The 21,292-nt window shown below is 39.7% G+C and overlaps 1 protein-coding gene across 11 annotated transcripts in view; it reads left to right on the top strand.

The window, feature by feature from the left end:
- Positions 1-21,292, top strand: part of stxbp5l (syntaxin binding protein 5L) — a 185,575-nt gene that overhangs the window by 14,725 nt on the left and 149,558 nt on the right. For all 11 annotated transcript variants that reach the window (XM_049593232.1, XM_049593228.1, XM_049593226.1 and 8 more), the window contains exon 2: positions 13,987-14,084. In XM_049593232.1, coding sequence (XP_049449189.1) covers positions 13,987-14,084 — 98 coding nt within the window. The remainder of the gene's footprint in view (positions 1-13,986; positions 14,085-21,292) is intronic.

Below are 21,292 nucleotides of genomic sequence, written 5' to 3'. Positions count from 1 at the left end.
CTCCCTCCGGCCACACACAAAACGCTGTCTAGTCTGCATCTCTCCTACAAATGAGCCCACTACAGTCAGCAGGGAGGGAAGCTTACCCAGGCTCATTCATTCCTTTTCATACTTCAGAGCTCTCTCACACTGCATTCTCACCCTGTTCACATTTGTGTGCTGTTCTGTGCGTGCATTCATGTGCTGTGCAGCAAGTGCGAGGAGGAAGTGCTTATTAGATTGGCCCCAGCCTCAATGATAAATGAAAATCCTTCCCTTCATCCTTTGGATTTCAGCGTGATAAAGAATCACACAGTGGAAACCTTGAATGACTTAATTCATGGCAAAAGACACTGGAGGAAAACACTGCGGACAGTCTTTTAATATCAAAAGATCATACGTATACTTGCCAGCTTCATGAAGTGTTTTTGGTTTCTTTCTCATTTTTGGTGCCACACAGTAATTCCTGTGGTGGTTCAGATCACCTGTCAAGTAGTTTCTTTTAATGAAGTGAGTTTCTTATGCTGACACATTCTTATTTGCACATTATGCATGGTGGTTCTCAGTGCTATTTAAACTATTTTGTATGTTTTCAGCTTAAAGCTGCAATAATGAAAACTTTATATTGAGCATGGGTTGGAGGACTATGTGTGATGTGGGAGGCTTCCCTGAATGAACCAACAGAGAATTATCACGGGACTCTTTAGTTCCCCTCAGTCCTGCAGAGCATTTTAGTGTCACATCTTTCAAGTTTTTGATAAATCTCATCTCTATATTACCTGCCCAGCATCAAACAAAAGAGTTAGTGACTAGCTGGTGAACATAGTGGAGAGCCAGATATCTCCCTCAGGGGTTGATGGACACCAAACAGAACTAAAGAGAGGGAATACTGGATTTACAGAGACATGACTCCAGATGAAATGCTGATGTTGCTCTGTGTCTGTTGAATGTGTAAACAGGCAACTTAATAAGGTGATAATAAGTCAGTCAAAACAATGTAAAGATCAGTTAATGCAGGTTTGAATACATGTGAATCTACCATTTAACCCACATCTGCCATTCAGATCTCCCAGTGAGCAGCTGTTTTGCTGATGTGGTTAAAAAAAAACAAAAAAAAAAACTATGAAAAATTGGCTGTCAATGTTGAAATTTGATTAAATCTGGTTAGAAACTGCAGATTTGATATCGATATTTGGTATTATAGCTTCTTTTCAATAACTGTCTTTCAATTTATGACAGGTTTCCATTGTATTAACATGTTAAAAGACTTTTGAAATAAGTTACATAAATACTAGATATTGAAAAGAGCTACTAAAAGACTGTTGTTGTCCTGAGCAGGCTTTTTCTTCTGTTATTCTTGAAAGGTTTGGACATTGTATACATGTTAATACAATGTGCTGAATTTGCAAAACATGAAAATAACATAGCCCTGAGGCAGACCTGATGGTTATCTAAACAATAGGCAATAGACCTACTGGTTAGAAAATACGACAAGAGCGCATCTGATAAGAAATGAACGGGCTCCTGCTGTGTTGTGTAACCACTGTGTGTTTCAACTCCTTTCACAAATTCAGAAACCCCTCATCCTCTCTTCCACTCCTCCCCCAAACGTCTTCTCTCCTACACACGTTCTGATTTGCCTTTTTTTTTTTTTTTTTTTTTTTTGGGCTGCTCCCGACCAGATCAAAGGAATTTTAGAGCAACCTCAAAATATCTCCCTTCAAACACTGGTGGGGGGAAGCCTCGTGCATCTTTGTTTGTCTGATGGGCGCTCTGACTTTGTAACGTCTCTATAAATTGGAATAGATGTATGTGACGGGAATACCCTAGTTTTCTCTGCATTCATCCTGACGTTTAGCCTGAGGGGACAAGTGCTAAAACACCTGGGTGATACAGAGGCACAGTTTGTATGCACACAGGTATCATTTAACACACACAGAGACAAACTGCATGTATAATACATTACATTTATTTAGCTGATAACTTTCAGAATTGAGTACATGGTCTCCCTCCTCATCCACCAGTGCATTCACGGACATGCCCCCCTTTACTTCAAGGAACTCCTCACCCCCCAGACCTCCTCACGCACCCTCCGTTCTGCAACCACAAACACCCTCCAAGTCCCCAGAACCAAGCTCCGCACCATGGGTGACCGGGCCTTTTCCTCTGCTGTTCCAAGGCTGTGGAACGCCCTCCCTGACCACTTCAGGGCCCCTCAGACTACTGATGTTTTTAAATGAGACCTAAAAACCTATCTTTTCACAAAAGCATTCTACTAGATGTCTTTTATAGGTTCTCCTTTTAACTATTTATCGTTTCTGATCATTTTTAATAATTCTTTTAAGTTGTATTAATTCTAACTGTTTCAATTGCTTTTTTTGTTTTTGGTTTGTTTTTGGTTTGTTTGTTTTGTTTTTTATCTGCTCTGTAGCACTTTGAGATTGCTAAAATGTAAAGTGCAATACAAATAAAATTTATTATTATTATTATTATTATTATTATTATTATTATCCAGAGCGACTTACAGTAAGTGCATTCAACTTGAACATCGTGTTCACTGGGTAAAGCAAAAACACACAACCTTGCTACTCCTTTAACACACCTTACTTTGAAGTTCTTTACTTGGTCCCAAGCTGGGGTTAAAGTACCATTTATGTTAATATGTTTCTCATTTGTAATGTGGTTAAAACACATTGTTCACCTATATATTTTAACTGATCAAATTCGTCCTTACCTCGCCATCAGACAGCTTTTTCAAACAGGAAACTGAAGCCATTATCTTAAAGCCCCCAGATTCCATGGACAAAAACTAACATCTTAACTTTGCCTCGATCAGTTGGTGTGTAAGGTAAAGAAGCAAAAATATTCCAGCTATAGCATACACATAAACTGATATAGATTTTTTTAGGTGGCGAAAATATGTTTTGCTACAGCCCCGTCCACAGCACTACATTGATCAGCTTCCATGCGGGTAGATTTGGTTTATAGCGATACATAGACAGTACATAAAAAAACACAGCAGAAATGTCAGATAGGTTGGACCAATGTTTGACTATATATCTTAAAATATTACAGTTGAAACCAGAAACAAACAGATTTGCCAATGTATCTCTGCAATTCAAATCAATTGCCTGTTGTTAGCACAGCATCACAGTGATTCTGAAGCAGCTATGCCATTTACCTCTCAGGAATGTAGACATGACTGAAACACACTTTTACTGAGAAAAAAACAGAGACCACTGTTTTCTCTGGTGATTTCTACAGTGTTTTTTATTTTACAAGTAAACATTTTGCATTTTCCCTTGGCAGCCTGCAACTGACCTTTTTTCTCCTTTAAACCTAATCAATATACTATTTAACATGAATACTCAATATATATATAAAATACAGATGATAAAAACAAATTTTCTTTGACTTTTATCTAATGAAATCTAAATGATATGCTGTAATGGTCGTGTTTGTTACCTGTGAACTTTGACAAACAAACATTAAAGCACAACAAAATATTTCTTTAGATTTGCTTATTGAAAGCTTTTCCCTGTTGTACAACATTGTGTGGGTGTGTGATAATTGAACACCTGCTCTGACATCATGACTGCGGTGTATGGTGAGATGTGCAGTGTGCTTCAACCAACAGAGAACAGTTTTCTCCTTTGCATGATTCAGAGTTGATGTGCCCTCCTGGATTTAGTATTGTCATGGCAACAATGAAAAACTCCCATTTGAATTTTAAATACAGGTCACATGTGGGTAACACCCATGGAGACTCATCTGTTGTAACACATAGGTCTAAACCATAGTAAAATCCACTAAGTCCAAACTCAAGTTAAATACTGTACAGTATTACAGTTTTAAAATTAATAGAAATACTCTTGATTAAAAGAACATTGCTGTTACATCCATTTATATTAAGCCATTCAAACTGAGTCAAATTGAAATTTTTACACTAAGATATGTGATCATGGACAAACAGAATTTAAAAAAAAAAATGAGAATACACTGCGCATCTAAGAAGGCCAGAGTATAATATTATATGTTTTCTTGAAATCACACAATAATTATTTGCTGCTTCAACTAAACAACATTTTGTTTTGTGGTCACGGTTCTGAGATAGCATCTTCTCACAATTACCAAATAAAAATGCTCAAGATGCTGCTGACATGGTAATCATCCATAATTAGCACATATCTGCCATCCACATCATTGCTTACATTAGAAATCAGCAAATAAAAGCCATTTGGCTAGTTAATGTAGCCTACTACAGCTTCAAATGAGCATCCCTAATATCACTGTGCTTGTGGTTTTAACAGCAACTTTAAACTATTTTAGTGCTGTAAAAAATATTATCATTAGTGATCATTTGATAAAAATGTATTGCACTATTGATTCCAGTCCGTATCCATGTGTTTTTCCTGCTCTGTCATTCTTTTGAAAGACAGCTACCATAGGTCACATTCAGGTCAGGGTAGACCTCTTCCTTATAGGGAGCATTACACTGTGACACACTGGGTAGGCCAGCTAGTTTGTACCAAATTGGACCTTAAGAGATCCACTATCACATCCAAGGTATTGATAGCCTATGTGAGAAGAAGCCAGAGTACAGGCTGCAAGGTAGGGGTGGGTGGATTGCGACCTAAATATTGACACTATAGATACTGTGTTTTCATGTTGAAAAATGATCCTAATGTCAGCAGGATACTGAAAAATGGATTACTTTACTACTTAGTTTCACTCTCACCCGACATCTGCAGAGGGAGGATGGTAAGCTAAACTCCTAGCTGGGGGCTGCCACATATCGAAGAGAATCGTGACCAATATTTAAATTAAAATGCATCTGCAGAAATGCTTTCTCATTTTAAGAACGTGGCTGCATTATTTGACTCATAAATAGTCAAATAGTCCAGTGCTTAATTTGTAAAATTAGAAGTAGGAGAAGACTTTGGGCCTCTGAGAGAGCAGTGTTCCCCCACTACCAAAAGCGGGGGAACACTTTTTTAAGCGGCACCCGAGCCACCTCACTGCGCAACTCCGAATGGAATGGTTAAGACATCAAGTGTTGTCACGGTACCACAATCGGGACCCACGGTATGATACTAGTGAAAGTATCACGGTTCTGAGTAGTATCACAATACCACAGCGAAAATGAGGCAGATGTGCCTTTTGTCATTTATAAAAAGATAAATCACTTTTTTATAATACATCAATGATATTTCAATGGAATAAATTACTTATTGACTTATTCATACTTCAAAAACAGCATCAATAAGTGATTAACATAGGGGGGGATCAAAATAAAATAAATAAATAGAATAAAAATCAACCAGCCACCCTCCTCCCCTGACAAGTAAAGAACAGTCCCTTCATAAGTAAAGAACAGTCCCTAAAGTGCGGTGAGGTTTGTGGACCGTTACCTGCCACAAAGAGAGACATGTGAATGGCTCGTTTCTCCTCTGACACGCCACATACCTGTGTGCCGCCACGGCTCGGCTGTCCAGGTACTACTGGGCAGTCATGACGCCAACGAAAGAGGAAATTAGGCTACTGGACCTGGAGTCAGACTTCTCTGTCGCCGGTCTGTCTATGACCCCCGTTCAACCCACAAACAGCAGGATTCGCCTTTCGTTTCTGCTGCTGGTTGAAATCTGTACTGGCACAGCGTGCCGAATGATTTATTTTGCTTGCACAAAACTATTTTTAGTCGCAAATGCAAGTAAAATGCTCGCACGTAGAGCTCTGTGGAAAACAAATCACTGCCAACAAGTAAAAAGAAATAAATAATAACTTTCACTGCTCAAAGATACTCACATGTCTGGAAAACAAATCACTACAGCAGCATATTGAGTGCCAGGTGGCCAGCTTGCGCCGTTATTGACCAGCGCGTGCCGTTATTGGACAGCGCATGGACAGTCACCCTCTTGCGATTGGACTTTGAACTTATCCCACAGTAGTGGTACGTGAGGCACTGTAGTACTACGGTACTCCATCCTGCAACACTAGTGACATCAGCTAATACTGTATGTAGTTTTTAGATGTGAAAAGTTCTAGACCCATGCAAATTAGTTCCGGAACGCACCAGGTCCTTTTCTGAAAAGATCCTGGTATGCGTTCCAGTACGTTCTGGCTCAAATTAAGCACTGTTTTAGTCTAATTAGATCTTCAACATTGATTAATGTTACATTTTCAAACTGTGATTGGTCACCATTAGCTTTTACTTAGACAGATTGATTATGCGCATCATAAAAAATGGTGCACTGCTTTCTCCTACATAAAAAAAAAGAATTGCCACTTTTAAAAATAACAAGTATCATATCATTATGAATATCGGCGATTCTGGCCCTGTATTACTGGGTATTGGATCGAAACCATTTTTTGTGGCATTGCAAAGTACAGTTTGCTTTAGATGATTGCGAAGGCATTGGCTCACCCCCCAACCAATCTAATTAATCAAATCAAGGAAGCCAACATGTACTAGCCAATCAGAGGAGAGTAGGGCGGGTCATGGTAGAAAAAAAAAAAAATTGAGCACGATACTCGCGCATGCGCATTGACGTCCTGCGGCTGGCGAGTGAGTGCTGCATCCGTTGCGCAGTCGCCCGAAAACTGCTGCGTGAGCCCAGAAAAAGGTGTAAAACACAAATTATATATCGGCCATTGTTTTAATAGTTGGTACCACCGAGGGAAAAGAAGTCCTTCTGTCGATGGACAACTTGTTTCCTTGTTTCTTTCCCTCAGAAATGGACTGGACAGTTAAGTTTAGCCAAATGTTCGGTTACAGCCGAGAGCAAACTTATGTCAAATGCTGTTTGAGACCTAGCATTGAGCTGAAAGACTGACAAGCTGCAAGGGACCTATGAAGTAAGTTACCGCTCGTATTTCAGCATTACTAAAATATAAAACAATATGCTCCACTAAGCTATATGTTAAAGTTTTTAGCCATAGCCATTTCTTGAAGTTCATCCGAAGCTAACGTAGGCTATGTTACCATTTAACAATGTAAGTGCGAGTAACGGTTCAACACACCTGCTGTTAATTAAAAAAGCTATCCTCACAAAACAGCTACAGTAAGCCCCTGGCCTCCCATATACACTGCATTCTCTACATCATTTCCATTTGCTCTTTGCTGTCCTCATGCATACTACTCTCTCTATGCATTATTCACCACTTGGCAGTACTCTTGCCTCAGACTGCACATCAAGAGTGGCCTCTTCATCCAGTCCTCCATTTATTCTTGCTCTCTGTGAGAAATGCTTCCCTTGTGATTTTGTTGTTGTGTAGATGAATGTATTGAAGCATCATCAAGGTCAGGCTGCAGAGTCATGAGTGCATTTCTGATGTATCCCAGCTCAACGGTATCCACCGAGGTCCTGTAGTAATGTTGCCATGTTGTGCCATGTGTCATGTTGAAGGGTGAAAGCACCGAATCATTCATTAAACTGGCTGACTGCCTGTCTTGGTGTAGCTCTGAAGAGCTACTGAGATAAGATATTATTAGAATTATTACATGCATGTAAGACCTATACTGCCCTGACTCAGTTGTTGACATGCCTAGAATAGTAGCAGGTATCTGCTGGCTACTTAAGCTCAACGTCTGAATTTAGGTACCTGGTGAACTTTCATCCTACACTGCCATATATATATAACAAGCGCTACTGAGGTACAGCTCTTGTCCTTATATGTGTAAATGCAATTATATTTGTATTATTGAGGTCATAATGTAAATAGAGGTGTTGTAGTACTATTGAGAGGTGTTTCAAATTTTTTTGTTCTTACCATTTACACACATGGGGGACAGAACAACAAAACACTTTTCAACATAATGCATTACAGCACCAGTTTTTTTTAGTCTAATAATAGACCATTTTGTGGTTCTTTTTAGTTTTACAGTAACTTAATGAGTAGCCAATTGTTTGCAGTTTCTCAACTCATGAGTTATTTTCAAAAGGATCCTTGTACAGCCTTGTGAACTGTGGGGACTCGCAGCTTTAAACAAACTGAAACAACGCTCCCCTCGTCTGTAGTTTTTCTCCTATCGTGGCCCTTTTCTTTGCCAGTATCTATAAATCTTGGTTTATTTTGAAGGAAAGTGATTAATTCAACTCTGGGTTTCTGTTTGTGCATTTTTTTGTTCACAGCATGTGTCAGACAGAGTAGACATTTTCTTTGATAAGAATACGTCACGTGACACGAGCTGCCTCAGCAGTTAGTGTAAATGCAGCATATGTTAGCAGTTAGCTAAAATCAGCTATATGTAATGCTCCCTGCATGCATTTGGTACTGACAGCCTGCGTTGTTGTGCCCCTATATTACATCTCTGAGAGATCATTTTCTGTCAGCGTGTGAATTCAACAGCATCTTTTCAGCTGCATATTCTGTTGTAAAATCTGAATGTATGTGCCTACTCACTGTTCAGTAATGATGACTTTGTTTATAAACTGCTGTCGCTGCCACAAAAAGCATACAATAGTCATAACTTTTTCAAAGCTAGAAAATTTCTCCCAGAAAACTGCGCACTGTTTATCAACCATTATGCTGAAAAGTCAAATCATTAATAGTGGGAGATGAGTGGTGCTATCACAGCAAACAGTTTTTCAACAATTACAGACACAACTGCACAACATAATTTGTCATTTTTAACTCACAAAAGCAATGACACTGCCTACAAGCATGAAACCTGCTACCTTAACATATTGTACATTTGTCTTTACTTATAAGGAAGCATGAGGGAAGATAGAATATTTAAAAAACAGATTTGCTAGCCTCAGATATTCTTAGCAAATGTGTGTATTTTGACAGAACTTTGAAGTAATTTTTCACATACACACTTTGCGAGAAAAAATGCACACGTTGTAGAGAGCTGATACTCAATACTGTATGCTAGCAGTAACTGTGAAACAGTCCATTATGTTGAATAAGCTGCAACACACTCTGTTAAATTGGCATCTGCTTTACCTTTATATCAGTGTAAATGCTACAGACAATTAATGTGATCACACAAAAATATTTTTGAGATTATAATGTCATATTTAACTGTGTCGATCTGTGTTTGGTGATATAGCTGTTCAATGCACAATTTACTGGCAGTGGTAGACATGGGTGCTGCTTGCTATTTATAGAAGCAGGGGTCTAGACCAGCTCTGCAGCTGAATGCTGTGTGGAGAGAGAGGATGGTGGGTGGCATGAGGTGGTATTAGTCTTTAGGGGAGTGGGGATGTCTGTGTGGGGCTATCTGATTAAACATCAGGCTTGTGTGCATAAAGGTTGTGTATGTGTAGCGGGAAGAAAACAACACAGGGAGTGAGCGAAAAGGGGAGGTGGTGGATGGAGATCCGAGTTGATGTAATGCAGCCTCTGGCAGCCATAATGCAGGTCCTTTAGAGCAGGTCAACAGTTGCTGCACGGCTGACTGCGTTTCTAAATGTACATATTCGCTGCTTTAATAGAATGAATGTACATTAAATAATTCCTTTTTTTCCCCCTTGTTAATTTTTGGGCTGTTTTTGACACACAACTCATCACACAACACTCGGTTGTTACCTTAAGTTTTTAAACAGACTTTAGACTGATGCTGACTGATAAAACAGTCTTTATTAGGTACCTCTTATTTTAGACAATGGCAGGCCACAGTGATTAAAAAAAGAGATGAATACATTGTAGATAGATAGATAGATAGTGTGGGTGAGCCTGGTCTCACACATACACATGCATGTATACTACATGTACAAAAACACTGAAAAAGGGAGAAAATGGCTTTATGGCTTTGGCCTTGAAATATATATGAGCAGCTCTGAGATTCGCCAGAGTAAATGTGTTTCTCATCTACTTCTCGGCTCTCTTGTATGTACTGTATATGTGGGGGGTGGATCTCCTGTATCCCGGCAACAGTGCACCAGAGTTGGGCTAGAGAACCTTAAGAGGCCTGGTAGCAAGACCTGGAGGATGAATGTGTGAGTCTGGTTAGGTTCGGATAGAAGTGATATGTGTATGGGCTGCCATTTCACTGAAATGATTTGTGTATGGAAGTGTATAAGCCACTCTCTTGTTGTAGAATCATTTGTTGATGCATTTGGCTTGTTTAATAAAAATTGTCTTCTGATCAGAGACAAAGTCAGAGAAGTGCTTTTGAGTGTCAGTTTGAAACATCATTGCTGGTATCATCTGCGGCTCTCTTTACTGCTAATGGCTCATACATTTATTGCCTGATAACTCTGATAAACACTTGACCTTCCTCTTTGTGCTCTTCAGTAAATGGGGGTGATATGGAAGGCAAGTGGTTTGTAACGATAGGGTGAAGGTGTGTGTCAGTGCCCATTCTGCAAACTCTGTCTTTCTTTCTTATGAGCCCTTTAAAGCTTGGTATGTATGCATCTGGAAAAAAATAGCAGTAGTGCTTTAATGGCCTTAATGCATGTAACTGACAACAGTCAGAGCCAAGGAACATATTTTAGTGTACTATTAGGCTGTAAAAAGGAGGTGCTTTGAACAATGTGAGGGCTGGGTCCCAAACTTTCTAATTTTACAGATAAACAGTACACTATCCATCCATCCATTTTCTAACCGCGGGGGGGCTGGAGCCTATCCCAGTTGACATTGGGCGAGAGGCAGGGCACACCCTGGACAGGTCGCCAGACTATCGCAGGGCTGACACATAGAGACAGACAGCCATTCCCACTCACATTCACACCTACGGACAATTTAGGGTCACCAATTAATCTGTCCCCAAGTGCATATCTTTGGACTGTGGGGGGAAGCCGGAGTACCCGGAGCACCACTGTGCAGCTCAACACTACACTATTTTTTCTTATTTCTTTTTTTGAAATCGACAATGCCGTAATAGAATCTTGATACATATTTGATCAGTGCTTCCTAGTTTGACCAAAGTTCATGGAGTGATTGACATGATTGACAGCTGGGTTAGAGACTCCTCGGCTTGCATTGGTTGTTTCTGCTGAGCTGTGGTCTGATTCTAGGGAATGCCACTGGAGGCAGTAGAAAGAGGGGGAAGGGCATGATTGTTTTTCCCAGACTATCTGTCTCATGCACTTCTTTCAGAATACAGTGACAGTTTCAACAAGTATGACAACATTTTTTCTTAAATGTTACAAACTTTTGCTTTAAAATGTAGTCATGTCTGGCATTCAGTCCCCCAATAACATCCTGTATCATGCAAGAATAATATATAAAATCATGCAAGAGAATTACAATCTCAAAGCCATGCCATTTTGAAATTGTGTAACTCTACAAAGTGCTTGTGAATGTGTGCTTGGGTGGTGGTGTTGTGGCTAATGGTGTGCATCTTAATGTCCTACTGTAATGCCTTCCAGATGCATACATACTAAGCAATATCATACATTTATTCAGGGTTATTTAATGGCCACATAATGGAAAGTGTATTCAAAATGGGTGACATTAATGAAAATAGAAACTGACAGGAGAAGGCCAGCAGTTGTTGTGTACAATGTGATCCAAGTCCTAGACTGATGAATTACGGATGTTATGTTCTTTATAAATAGATTTCACAGGGAATAAGATGAAACATCGCAAATACATTAATCATAATGAGAGGAGGCTTTTCATATCAACATTGACTGTGTGTTGATTCAGTATAGATTTGCTGATCAGAATGTTAGCAGGGGATGTATGATGCTATGTTTATTGTTTTTATCCCTTGCAAAAAGGTAATTTATGCTGTTGTTTACTACTCCATTTGTATGCAAGGCACTTGTTGACCTGAGCATAGCAGTCACACACACACACACACACACACACACACACTGCACTCATAGTTATGCATTATGTGTAAATAATGAAATAACATTTAGCCTTTGCACAGTCACACAGTGAAGCTTTTATTTACTGTATGTGAGTGGAAAATATGTGCACCTACACCCATACTCTATAGCACATACACACATACAGACAAGCACAGACTCATACTGAATCTGTCCTGTGGTTGCATTGGGATTCGGTGTGTCTCTGTGTTGTTTCTCATTTTCCTCTGTCAGGTCTGATCACCGCTGAGTGATTTTATTCTGTGTTTTATAACCATTTAATTCACCCACAGACTCTCATGTTATCTTTGCAAAATTCATCCTCTGCAGTATTAATGAGAGCACAAAACCCCTTTTACAACAATTCAGGCGGCTAAACAAAGGTGTTTGTGATGGTGATGAGGTGGGGGAGTCTGGCAACAATGGGTGTTACGCTATGAACAAACAAGCCACTGATGACTTCATTGTGGGTTCAGAACTGGAGGTTTATTATTGACCGATTTCTGTCAAGAATTTTACAGATGAAATATTGTTTCTTTTTAAATATTTGTTCATGGTGGTTATTGGCCTTCTCTGAGAACTAATTGGATATTTTCTTTGCAGTACGCAGTCTGAGGCTTTCATTACAACTAATGTTGACAAGATTTATTATACTCATGACAGGCCCTGCACAAAGGTGCTTTTGTGTCAAAAATCTCTTCCTTGTTTACCCATTCACTAGTTCTTAAAGTAAGACCATTGTCATTGTGGGATTGTTTGCAGAACTTTTTTGGATGGGAAAAAGACAACTAAACAACAGAACTACATATTTATTTACAATGCTCTGCTAAAACAGGGACTCTGTGTCAGACAGTGTTGGTGTTTGCATAGTCATCAGACATTTTTATTATCTGTATCATTGTTAAAGTGCTTTAAACAGTAATTTCTCATGCTGCAGTTTGCTGACAACACTGTAATATTATTCATCTAACATTTCCATTAAACACTCGTGACGGCCGTGTTTTTTCATCTCCCCAGAACAGATAACTGTAAGTGAGGCACTGCTGGGAAATTTAACATGACTAATAGCAGACAGCTGCAGTGCATGCAGTGTATCTCAGAGTGGGAGTGTGAGAGACAGTGTCGTTCTGCCTAGTCAGGCCTTGGCATATGAATGCTGAGCCTAGTTCACTCTCAATTCAATCCAGATGCAACTTAACAGAAGCTGCAGTTTCCTGGCTATCTACACGGTGTGATGTCTTCATGTTTTATCAATAGAAGGATGTTGACCTGAGTAGTGTTTTCAAGTTTTTAAATTTAAATGAGCTTTCAGTTAATTGAAATTCAGATGCATGTTTGATGTGTTCTGTATTCATACATTTTAAAACAATGTGCAAATACAGGTTATAGTAGGAAAGTATGTTTACAACAATACTAGTGCAGTGCTCATTTGAAATGGGCCTGTTCAGAACGGGACATTTTCTTGGCCTCTGATATAACTGTTAGCAGCTTTTTTGAGAACCGCTCATTCAAACAACTTCACACATGACACTGCAATTCATAGGGTCCTTAGTAGTACACACGCAAAGTCAATCAATCAATCAATTTTATTTATAAAGCCCAATATCACAAATCACAATTTGCCTCACAGGGCTTTACAGCATACGACATCCCTCTGTCCTTAAGACCCTCACAGCGGATAAAGACCGTGTGAAGTCAATTGGATGAACGGTTGTTGAGAAAATCGAAGGACAAACAGACTCCTCCATTTTAGTTGCAAGTATTTACTGTTCACAATATGTCTGATTACGATCACAGCAGCAATCAGACACATGAAAATTTCACAGGAAAATGTTTTTTATACTTACAAGCCAGTTTTACAGTTGATAAACAGCAGAGTGGCAGTCATAGAAATATTTGTTGTTACTGACAAAACCTAGATAAAATGATGAGAATAAGAAGTAAACACATAAGCAATATCCTTGACATCATAAGTTACCTGCAACCATTTTTTCAGAAAACAAACGGAGTTCAGATGATTTATTCATCTATTTTTTTCTAACAGATTAAAGGTTGAAGTTGTAGAAAATGTACATTTAGCTTTTAAAATTGACAAAGCTTTGACTGGATTCATGACACAATAGGATGTCATAGAGGCAGGCAAAATCATTCAATGATATAATCATTTCATTACCCTCACTATGATCCTAACATGTTTTTCTGTTTTATTTAAAATTTTGTTTTGTGTTTGTCCTTGCAGACGGTGCGCCATGGTTTCCCTTACCAACCCACTGCTTTGGCCTTTGACCCTGTGCAGAAGATTCTGGCAGTTGGCTCCAGGACAGGCGGCGTACGGATGTATCCTTAAACCCTCATCTGCTCACTTTCTCCCTTACTCTTGTCTGGAGACACACAAGACAACTGTATATTTTTGTATGTGCAGTAAATACCTCACCTGGCCTTAGCCTCTGTTTATTATTGTGCATTATAGAAAAACAAATACAATTAAACATAATCCATCATAGTAAACAGTATACTTGTGCTCACATTATCCTGCACTCTGTTTTGACAGTGTAAGAAGAAATGGAAGTATTTAAAAAAAAAGATCCCCAAATTTTGTCATATCATCCTATCTATGATTTTTTTGGGCTGGTATTTATCAGGCAGAAGAGCAATTAATGTGAAGTTATTATTGCCATAATAAGCATGATTAATTAGGACACATTTAAAAATAAAAATACACTTCACTATTAACAAATTAAATGCAAATATGTACTAGACATAGATGCACAATGGTTACAAGTGTAAGTAATAGTGATATTTGTCAAACCCATGACCTATACTAGTATCAGGAGAAATTTCACTGTCCACAGTAATAGATTATCTTCTGCTACACAAAGCTGTGGCAATGCTGTAGTGTGTCTCCAGGCAGGGGTCTTCCTTCCTCCACTCCTCCCCCTTATCCTCTCATCCCTCTTTCAGCTCTGTCACTTCATGTTGCTCGGCTGTTATGTCGCAGGCTCAGAACTGTCTATCCAGTAGTCCATCCCCTGGGTCACCCGGTCACAGGGATGGGAGAGGACGTGTGAGTGCAGCCCAGGTAGGAGATTACACCCTCATAAATACCCAGGGTTCCCAGTATGCCTTTAGGGAAGCAAGCAATTATTGATGCTGCAGCAGCCGCACTGCTGGCCCTGCTGGGGTAATAGATGGACAGCGATTTCTCTGCTGAAAGAAAAAGAGAAAAAAAGAGACAGAGGAAGATGTGACATTGTTTGAATTTTTGAAAGAGAGGGAACGAAATGGAGAATAGGAGGCTCCCTCTAATGCCTGATTGTGAAGCGAGGCTGTGATTTCAGCTGGATGGAAGCCCTTGAGTGACTTAGCATTTATATTGACATGCTGCACACACCTTTATCTGCTCCCATGTGGCCTGTCACTGACTCTCTCTCTCTCCCTCAATTGCATGCTCTGACATACACACATTTCTCTATTTTGCTGTTTCTCATTCAGCCTCGCTCTCCATCGCCTTCTGTGTAGAGGACCTTTTTCCTCCCTTATTTCTGCTTATTTATTCAATTCACCCTTCCTCTGTCCTTCACAGCCAGTCTGAATGTTCTTCCTTTTCTTCTCAGGGCTTTGATTCCACCTGTCATCTTCTGTCATGGTCTCTTTTTGTTTTTTTTCGTCTACTGCTTTTCTAATGCCTTTCTCCTCTCTATGTCCCTTTCTTTGTAGCTTTATTAGTACTGTATAAGTGGTAGTCATTGCAGGGATTTCCTATGCTCCATTTCTACTTCGTAAATGGTACAATAGTAAGTCCTTCCTTTTGCTTTTATTCTGCATCAACACATGTTAGTATCGCACACACAACCAAACAGGGATATTTCACCTTTTAACCAGATTTTCAATTTTCTCACCCAGTCTCTTCAGGGTGGAGCAGCGTGTAAAAACAAGCACATTAAAGTGAGCACTGTCTCTTTCTCATCTATTTGTCTGCTGCGACTGACCCAATACCGTACACGCTGCCTTCAACACATCATTATTTGGCAGATATATATATTTTGTTCCTGTTAAGAAATCTGTATTGATCTCCAGGGGCCCAAGTTAAAACATTCAGATGACACTATTGATCGACTGTGTGGGACTGCGGCTATGTGGGCTCTCTGTGGGAGGTGCCTTTTTTCAGTGTGTGATGTGTAGGCATGCATGCATGGCTCCCTTAGTGCCACTGTGTATGTACAGTATGTGTGTCTGTGTGCATCAGTTTAGGCAGAAGAGTGATCAATAAATCTTAGTTTCCATGGAGTGTGGTTGCTTCATCAGAAAACAATTTGTCAATAACCTCTCCTTGCTCCGGTTGAGGTACTGTAATAATTTATCTACTCCAGTAAGGTTAGCTAGATAGAACTACCCTGCCTTATCTGAGCCATCACTACATATTGTAGGCTGTGTCTACTTTCCAAGCTGACAGCAGGAATATAACCTTTCACCTCTCATTGACGTAATCGAATGAGCCAGTCAATTTCATTTTCTGTCCAAAGCCTCAAAAGTAGCATCTTTAATATAAGGAAGGCTAAAGCCTTTCACAACATAATCTTATATTTACCTTTCATACGATCTACAATTAAAAAATAAAGGGATTAGCACACATACGAAAAGCAATACTATTCCAAATAACATTGAACCATTTACCTTATAGTTTTAGGTTTTTGGAAACATTATATTGTGTTTTTATGTGATGACATAGACTCCTGCTGCACAAACAGCACTGTGGCAAGTAAATCATCAATACAACAAATCATGTTATTTTATGATCATGTTTTTGCAGTTGGTGGAACTTAAACCTTCCATAGTGATCGAGAAATAAAAATACATGAGCACACTGACTGTTGCTACAATCTGTGTATAGTGATTTGCTTTGGACAGTTTAGTTGGTGCTTCTACGGTGTCAAAGTGTCTTACATTTAATATATACGGGTGAGGGAATCACAGTAGGACTGGTCTTGCTCCGGTGAATGGTGCATAGTGACGATGTCATCAGGGTTGGCGCAGTGGGTTGGCAATGAGGCTCTCTGCAGTGGGCTCCTAGGACACTCCTCCCCCTGCTTGGGGCGAGATTACCAAAATATGCTGAGATTTGGTTATTAAAAACAAATAGAACAGAGAAAGAGCATGACAAGAGTGTGTGTGTGTGTGTGTGTGTTTGTGTGTATGTGTGTATGTGTGTGTGTGTGTGTGTGTGTGTTTGTGTGTCTGTGTGTGTGTATTCATTTCATTTCTTTTTCTATGTCTGTGCCAAAACCCCTGTGTCTGCTTGCTGAGTATGCATTCATGTGTGCGGTCTACCTGTGTCAATATTGTATGTGTGTCTGTGCACAAACGTGTACGTGTGTGCGCACATGTTTTTGTCTCTTATTGGTGTTGGTTTGTGTGTTGGCGCGGTGAGAGTGGATGTAGTTTCAATAAAGGGTTCAGGTAATAGAATTGCCTGGAGTCTGATAGACAGTCAGTTCTCATAACAGTCAATCTGATCAGAGTAAAGGAGAACAAGAATGAGGTGGGAGACGCAGAGAGAAATTGAAAAGAAAAGAGAGAGGGAGGAGGAAAAAGGGTTCGTATTGATATTAACAGCTTGTTTATAAAAAAAATGTGACCGTTAACATTGATCCATGTATCACTTAAAAAGCAATACTGTAAATCATTGCCAGCTTTTTTTTGAGACATTACTAGGGCCTGGGGATTTTGTTTTAGACTGTATTCATTTTTGTGTACCTGATAAACCGGCTACACCATGTAAATAATACTCAAAGATGATACTGTAAGTTTTAGTAAATATCTTTCGATACTTATTAGTAATGTCTCTGAATGTGATATTGCCACTTAGAATATCAATAGGCCTGACTAAAGCTGATATTGCATGTTCTCCTCTATCAACTCAAGACACTGCCAAGGCTTTTGCCCTGCCAGAAATCTGTTGACAGTGCTGAGTAATTGAGATAAGTTAGCCAGCATAGACAACAAGCCTCTGCTTGTTGCTAGGTAAGAGGACGACTGCGGTTTTGCTTTTGAGGACAAATTCTCTCATCAGCAGCCACATGTTGTTCAGTGGCCAGCAGCAAGCAATTAGTAAACCTAATTTGGCCAATAGAGCGTGAGCGGACAACGGGAGGAGGTCATTTTGTGTAAACACACAGCTACTGTTACAGTCTATTATAATTCACACAGTCTTACAGTGTGTGTGACAGAACAGCTTTGCACTGCCAGTTAGACAAACAGTACCATCAGATAGTCATCAATTAAGCATTCATCGTTGTCACACTGTGTCATTGGCTTTGCTGACTGTGAGAGCAGGCCTGCAAACATAACAGCTATTTTTGCAATCAGTAGCTCAGCAACACAGAAAGTGTCCAGTGCCACAATCAGATGCTACCCAGATCAAGAGTGTTGGGTGTATTTGCATACACCAAGCTCTATTTACATGATGTCTGTCACCACTGTTAGCACAAATTCTGTTTCCAAACTTGAGCTCATTATCAACACACACGTTTCCATGGATATGAGCATATGGACACATAATCGACGAGACGTAAGTCCTCTCTAGTGACTCACTTGGTCTTGATTGAATTGCACGTAATAGGATTTGTAGCCCTCTATTTGTAAACTAGAGTGATGGTAGTTTTTACTGGTGCCAAAGGTGAGCAAGCAAAAGTGCTGTTCTGGTAGTGAGACAGAAAAGGGATGAAGCAGCAAAATTAAGCTGCTCATAACCGCACACTGCACTCTATCCTTACTTTACCCTTGCACGCTCCACGATAATAGAATTAATGGCTCTACCCTGTAGTTTACCCCGGGATTAAAGGAAAAGTAATATGAGTTGGGCAGTTCATTTTGAATCAGAATGAAGTATAGCAAAGTATATTTTCCCTTCATCACAGTTATCACTTTTTTTTATGAGGTCTAGCCTTATTTTTTTGGTACATTGATTATTTTTTCAGTATTGTCAGAAAAGGACAAGGCCCATTGCAAGTTTATAACAACAAAGATGATTATTATCTCATATTATCTCTTACTATTATTATTATTATTATCTCCTTTGTTTCCTGTGTTTTTTGTAAATATGCAACGGCAGATGTTGACTGTTGCATGTTTGCCCATGACTGTGGAAATTTCCACATATGGTGCAATCACATGCATATCCAGGTGCCAATGAATGAGGGGACTGTGCTTTTTCACACAGCAGTTAAGTCTGTCATAATGTGGTCTAAGTGTTCTCCACCTGCTCAAGTAAAGAGATAATGTCCTTTGTATTAATCTAAATGGTACAAATATACAAAGTTTGACAGACGATTATGTTAGAATCTTCATAATGTGACCACATAACTGACCGATCCCAATTCCCGCCCCCCTTAGTTTCTGTTGCTGAGTCAGATAAGGTTAATTAAAAGATGCCGGTTCCACTTTGCTGGTCGCCACAGTGTTTATTTGATAGTTTCACAGCATCAGGCAATATAGCTTCAAGAAGCGAAAAGCATACTACAGTATGCATGGATGGATATATTGATGATGTTACCTTTCATGAATAAGGCAAAAACTGTGTCAATTTAGGCCTCTGGTCTCAACAAAAAGGGAGAAGTAGAGATTGACGATGACAAGACTATCAGTCAACATTGCTTCAGTAAAGTACTCTATTTATTACTGAATACCATGGTGCTGACTTTCTCCTATCTTTACTGTAGAAAGTTACGTTAGTTACTTTATGGCGGTACAGTGCCTAGCCTTACAGAGATAACATAAATAAAAGAATGTTAGCCTTGATCTGGCTATCTTAAAAATATGTCAGAAACCAACCTATCCGTCCATTTTCAAATCTCTTTAACGTTGCCACCGAAATAAGGTGGAGGCAGACCTGGCTGATGTTGGTCATCTGTCATTACCGTTACTCCTCTTGATGTGGCTTTATGTTAGCTAGCTAGTTAGCTAACTTAAGATGTGAGTATATACAATGTAATGTGTCCATGAAGGTTGTGACAGTCCCCCAGCCACATCTTTTAACCATCTTCAAACATTTTTAACTAGCACATAGCATATATAAAATTAACAGGAAAGGCAAAAGTTGAGCAATGTTCTGGCTTGTTTGTTGTATTAAATATCATGTGTCTGCAGACCTGTTCTTCTTCAATTTTCTTACATTGCGCCCTTCTTGATATGCAGATAGTGCAGATACTATCTCACTGGTAACGATAATTTTATTGCTGTTTCGGTATCATGTTGTCTAAGCCTGTATTTGCTAATGGACTGAATCCGCAAGCTGGCAATTGTGGTGTTTTAGTGGTCTCATTTTGTCCCCCCTTCTTTTCATTAGTCCTCCTTCCTCTGGGTTCCATTAACACTGGTATTTCTGGTTTGGTTTGAAGGCCATTCATTTCCTTCCTGCTATGTAATGATCCCATCTACAGTACTAGTCAGAGGGAAAAGGAGATGTACCCAATGCCCCATGTTGCACTGCAGTATGTTTGTCTCTGTTACAATGAAAACCCTTTATCACTTTGTTTTTTTGTCACATTGACTGTAAATTTTTAGCTGTGAAACAACAGGAAGCAAGGAAAAGAGGGAGTGTATTTTTGTTTCTGTTCTCCCCCTTTGTCGTTCCCCTCTCACCTGTCCTAGCCTTTGTATTTGCTTTCTCCCCCTGTCCTCTACTGCATCCTGTCACTCTTCTCCATATTCTTCCTCCTCTCCTTTTCTCCTCTCCTACATGCTTTTTCTAAAGGTCTGCTCTTTCTGTAGTGATGTATATATCAAAACATGTGTATGTGCAAGCGAGAGAGTGAGACTTGATGAAATGTTGTTTATGAAAATCTTCCCAGACTGCGTAGGAAAGTCTGTAGACAGTAAAGCACTGAAAGCCTTGCAATCATAACTGCTCTGAACTCTCCCTATGAGTCATGTAATGATATGGCTTGCTGTAGCAACATACTATATATCATACAGTGTTATACTGTCAAAGTAATCACCATCAATTGCTGTAATTTATGATGATTTTGTTGTAAAACACGAGACCAGTGTGTCTCTACAATCCACTGTTTCCTCTAACATTATGTAGGTAGGAAGGCCGTCCACCACGGGAACTGCCCATTGGTCCGACATCCCATTGTTCCGACCATATTAAACCCATTGTTCCGAAGTCCATTCCGAAATCATCATGATGCCCTGTGGTTAAGGTCTGGTTAGGTTTAGGCACAAAAACCACTTGGTTAGGGTCAGGAAAAGATCATGGTGTGGGTTAAAATGAAAAAGAAAGTGGCAAACACATAAGCTGTGAGCCTGCTTTGCCTCAGGCCTTTCCCAGCTGACCCAGAGGCGGTCGTGGCGCACCATCAAGGTAGAAATACGCCTGCCAGGAGCTGTTCAGCACTGCGGACCATCGGACTAATGGGATGTCGGACCAATGGGCTATCGGACCAATGACATGGACCCGTCCACCACACCCATCAAACTCCCCACCCCACTTGACCCACGAGGAATGACTGATTTAATTCTTTCCTTTTTTAATAATAATACAA

This window comes from Epinephelus fuscoguttatus, linkage group LG13 (assembly GCF_011397635.1).
Source record: "Epinephelus fuscoguttatus linkage group LG13, E.fuscoguttatus.final_Chr_v1".
Taxonomy (NCBI): domain Eukaryota; kingdom Metazoa; phylum Chordata; class Actinopteri; order Perciformes; family Serranidae; genus Epinephelus; species Epinephelus fuscoguttatus.
Note: the sequence above shows the minus strand (reverse complement) of the source record. Positions and strands in the feature narration are given on the sequence as shown.